Source organism: Conger conger, chromosome 17 (genome assembly GCF_963514075.1).
Source record: "Conger conger chromosome 17, fConCon1.1, whole genome shotgun sequence".
Lineage (NCBI taxonomy): Eukaryota > Metazoa > Chordata > Actinopteri > Anguilliformes > Congridae > Conger > Conger conger.
In genome coordinates this window covers 16,467,498-16,472,392 of record NC_083776.1, presented here as the reverse complement: position 1 = coordinate 16,472,392, position 4,895 = coordinate 16,467,498, and the positions used below count along the sequence as shown (strand labels likewise).

Sequence of the window (4,895 nt, the reverse complement as noted above, 5' to 3'; positions counted from 1 at the left end):
GCTGAGTGGGGCATATGACATTAATGGGCGTATTAATCTGTCTACGTAAAGAAATAGTCCCAGGCCACCATCCGCTTTTGTCTAATAACCCACATTAACAGGCGCGCAGACACAACGAATTACTTATTGTTTAAAGTTCAGTGTATTTCCGAACATTTTACTGTCAGTGGGAACCAAACTGGCAAGATTAAACACACCATGATGTGCGGATTAATTTACTGTAGCTATTGGTAAATATGATCACGTGATCCACGCAACCAATCACCGAGGATGAAGCCAGCAAAAATACTATGATTGTATAGAGGGAAGGTAGCCTATGTGCTGCAGTGTAACCTTTTATATGACTTCGACGGGATTAAAAATGTCGACCAGCGGTACACTTAGCAATTATTATGTGGACTCTCTACTTGGACATGACGCAGAGGACGTGTATGGAACTTGCTTTGTCCAAAGCTCGCACACCGCGACCCCAAGGCCACCAGGTGTAGGAGCTAATGCAGATTTTTCTTCCTGCAGCTTTGCACCCAAGTCCGCAGTGTTTCCCACGTCGTGGCCCTCCGTTCACCCGCCGTCCGCCGCCGTCTCAGGCATCTTCCATCCTTACGTGCCCCAGTCTCACCTTGCGGCAGCGGACAACAGATATGTTCGCTCCTGGATTGAGCCAATCTCCAGCTCAGTTTCCTACCCCGGTTTCCATCAGAGTTCGCGGCACTGCGGGACAAAGCTCGAAAACCTACCGCCGAAACGGACTGAATGCTCTGCCTTTGAGACAGAGGCACCAACGGTCTCTGACTATGCTCGTGTAGCAGTATCAGAAAGCGAAGACAAAGCAACCAAAGACCCGTCTGGCAGCGATATTTCGAGCAAGAGCGAGGCCAAAGAAGAGAAGCAACAGCAACTTGACCCAAGTAAGTAAAAGAAATTGACCCTTGATTTACAGCCTCAGAAAATGTTCGAACGAGGGTGTGTAAAACCGAGGGGGTTTACTAACCTATAAAAAGGTCTTGACTCTTACTATAGTGCGAAAGAAACTGTATTCATAGTTGCAAATTAGGTACACGTATTTAGGGTACATGTATAAAAGGTATAGTGCTTACGAAGTTGCCTTTACCTAAGTAAGAACCTAACTGTGGATTTGCATTAAAATAACAATCAAATGTGTAAACAGGTATAGCCTACAGGATAGACTTTGTTAGCTATGCCTGGTGTTTGTTGAATTGCTCATTGTTTGCATTATTTTTGCAGGCAATCCGGCTGCAAATTGGATTCATGCTCGTTCAACAAGAAAGAAACGATGTCCTTACACAAAATATCAAACCCTGGAACTGGAAAAGGAATTTCTCTATAACATGTACCTCACAAGAGATCGTCGTTACGAAGTTGCCAGAATCCTAAATTTAACAGAACGGCAAATAAAAATCTGGTTTCAAAATCGAAGAATGAAAATGAAAAAGATGAACAGAGAGAGGGGCAGTAAGGATCTACACTAAAATCCCGACTGACAGCACCAGAAATGAACTATATATATTGTCTTTCCTATTCTATAAGTAGTAGGCCTATTGCACAGCCTATATGTGTGCTAGAATAAAACTAAAATTGGTGCTTGTGCATCAAATACTAATTTTTTCTCGTATAATTGTACATATATTCCCGAAAACATTAATAATTGAAACAAAGCTTCCAAACGAAATTAATGTTGAGCTTTCGGCGAAACAAACTAAACATTGTGATCCCCAAATTAAATATATAACGCGCCATTTTAGGAGTATCATATTTACGTTTCTCCATGATGCCCTCCTGTAATTATGGGAGTTCATATTTTCAGAATTTGTGAAATTTAAAAAGCTTAACAACAATATGGGCCTATACAATATCAAAGGAAAACAGGCCTCTTCGCGAGGAAAGCAACGATAATACACTATCGACGCTTTCCCCATATATATTTGGCGATAAATTAATAATCCATACAGCATTTCCGTTTGTGACAAAATGTATTACACCGAGTGCCGTGTAAATATTAGGCCCTAATTCCAAGCACATTTATATTTCAAGTGTAGCTATGTGTGGAAGCAATTGGTTCTTGGTAGCCTCAGTCTATATATATTATTGTTTTACAAACGGCTGTGACGTGCATGTAAGAATGAACCACGTGAGGCTAAAAGCTGCTCAACTGTTTATGCCTGTATAAGATGGCCTACATTAAAATTAAACTCTAAGTTGGAGTAAAAATGAAACGCACAGCACGGCTACCATCATTTCGGAGGCGACTTTTTGTGTACTTTTCCTTGTGTTGAAATCCCTTTTGTTGGTGTAGTTCAGATATTTATCCTTTGGAACATTTTTAATCTTTCGTAAAATAACGTGTTGAAATACAATTAGACCTTAAAACTGATATATTACATATATGTTGGATGTTAAATACAATTTAGACTTCTTGACAACGTCACAACGGCTCGAAAGTGAACGTCTTTCCCTCACAACTTAATTTTTAAATGCTTAAATGGTGGAGGAACCCCCATATTACATTTCTGGCGTCGATGTAATAATACATAGCTGGAGGATATCCTAGGGAAGAAGAGTGTTTATGATTGGGAAAGGTGTTGCACCGTTCCCAAAGATAATGCCAAAGCTCTAGCCTACCTACCGGTCCAATTGCTTTAGAGCAGGAAGACATGCGGTCTAATAAAGCCATAAGGGTGGCTAGACGTCTGGTTTAAATGAGTTTATAGAGGAGGGCTGTAATTATACGGTTCTTTGAAACCGTGCTATTTGGGTGCTTGGGTCTGTTGCTGACAAACAAAAATGCAGACAGTTTTCTACAGGGTGTCTGGTCAATAAAATATCTCCTTGGGCAGCAAAATGGAAATCATTCGTCTCTAAAACACAGAAAGTCACGTTTCACGTTTCTCCACCAACTCCCTTCCTGCGACTTCTTCAAAATGCTTCGATGTGATACTTTTTACTGTCATATTTAAATGTTCACGATGAAAGATTGCACACCCTTTTAATGATCTCACTTACAGAACTGTGACTGAATTAGAACTGGGCGTACATCACTCGTCACAAAACTGTCAATTTATTCGAGAATTATAGCCAATGTATTCGAAATTAGCAATATAGGACACACTGATTCGTTCAGGTTAATTTAGAGATCTATGAACAATGGAAAATGAATACGCGCATGTGCATGAATGCAGAAAATAAACATTGATCTCATTCTCATTTGTCATAATTATGAGAACTATTGAGAGAGCAAAACTAAGAACATAATCATTGTTTAATATATTTGCGGTCACTTGAGGGCGCTGCTGTTCCACTGCAGAGCGTGGCGATGTTTTTCCTGCTCTTCTCGCTGTTGGCCTATTTAAACCAGCGCTGGTCGTTTTAGTTCCAAACGAGCTCTCCCTTGGTTGGTTCTGTTAGATAGGACTGAACTAATTAAATACTGATCTTGGTTTGACATCACTTGAGGTGTAACGATGTGATGTTTTCCCATTCGGAAATAAATGCGGTTGTTTGAGATCAGTCTGGTTCTGGTCACGTTCATACGAATTAGAAAGCCGATCCATAATTAATGGAGCCTTTTTTATGTCTTAAAACAATTAATTGGTCAGTGAGTTAAGGTTAACTGAGACTGTTACGACCTTTATGTCCTTGGGAGCCGCGTGGTCTGTTGATATTCATTATTACCTTACACTTTTAATATGAAGTTAATATTGTTACGATTTTAAATATTTAACTACCGAGATCAGCAGAGTTCACCTCAATACTATTTGTTTTAAATGGTTACGTGCAATTATGATGGCGTACAGGGGTATAGGTTTAATCATACTATTTTTCACAATCACATTTTGTTTCTTTTGTCAGAAATATTGTCAGACAAGAGAAAGCCAAGGAAATGGTAAAATAATGAATATTTTGACGGGCATAATACTTAAAGATATTATATTGGTGTGGTAAATGTCGGGCATGTGTTTAAATATATAGGAGAGAGTCGGTGCTTTTCTACACATGTAACAAGTTTTTGTATTTATCAAACAAACGAGCGCATTCCCCAATTAATTCAGGAACATTGGAATAGTGTCTTCATTACATTTAAGTCCATTAAACCAAGAGCATTTGCGATCATACCGCACGTACTGGCCCATAAGCAAATACGAACCAGAGCCTGCGCATGTATCCGAGTTAAAGATCATGCACATTTGAGATAATCAGAACAAGGATAAATTAGCACATACCCGTAACCAGCGCTAATGTGTAAGGCAAATTAATCCCCGAATTAACTATTAAAGCTAAATGCTTTAAAGCTCCACTGCATTGATTTTTAGAGCAGGACGCTGCGAGGAAATAGGTAATTAATTCAACTATAGGCCCATTTGAGCCATTAATCAGACTTCGCCTTCTTCGTTGACGTATTATTATTATTATTATTATTATTATTATTATTATTATTATTACATATTCAATTAACAGACCTGCTGATTTATATTTTTCATTGAAATAGTAGAAATGTCTGCTCAGTTTCCTTAGGAACGTGTAATGATCTAGCCTACTTTTCCAACCTTTGTGGACTGATTTTTCAGCTGACGTTTCAACACATAGTTGACGTTCTGAAATCAGTGCCTACCTTGCGTAGGCCTATAGCTTACCAGCACTAGGATATACAGACCAAGGCCTACATCTGATAATAATGCAGCCTATAATAAACTGTCTGAAATTAAACCATATTCCGAATACAACCGCTTACTAACAGCACGATTATTATGAAGCCACAACAAGTTAAAAATACGACAGCTTCAGTGATATTATTTGATCAATTTATCAGTCAAACTGTAAATATGTACCCTTACGTTGTCGATCTGTGCAAATCAGGATAAAAACAGGCCTAGTTGCCA

The 4,895-nt window shown here is 38.9% G+C and overlaps 1 protein-coding gene across 1 annotated transcript; it reads left to right on the top strand.

The window, feature by feature from the left end:
- The first annotated feature begins 339 nt into the window (after positions 1-339).
- Positions 340-3,285, top strand: LOC133116736 (homeobox protein Hox-D9a-like). The gene is made up of 2 exons (XM_061226640.1): positions 340-908; positions 1,246-3,285. Exons 1-2 carry the CDS (start codon positions 341-343, stop codon positions 1,488-1,490), a joined length of 813 nt encoding a protein of 270 aa, XP_061082624.1. The 5' UTR covers position 340; the 3' UTR covers positions 1,491-3,285.
- The last annotated feature ends 1,610 nt before the right edge of the window (positions 3,286-4,895 follow it).

What these genes read in the sequence shown, in the direction of transcription:
- LOC133116736 (XM_061226640.1), top strand. Translation starts at nt 341, where the DNA reads ATGACTTCGACGGGATTAAAAATGTCGACCAGCGGTACACTTAGCAAT. An exon ending in GCAACAGCAACTTGACCCAA is followed by an intron (nt 909 to 1,245) that starts GTAAGTAAAAGA and finishes TTATTTTTGCAG; the next exon opens with GCAATCCGGCTGCAAATTGG.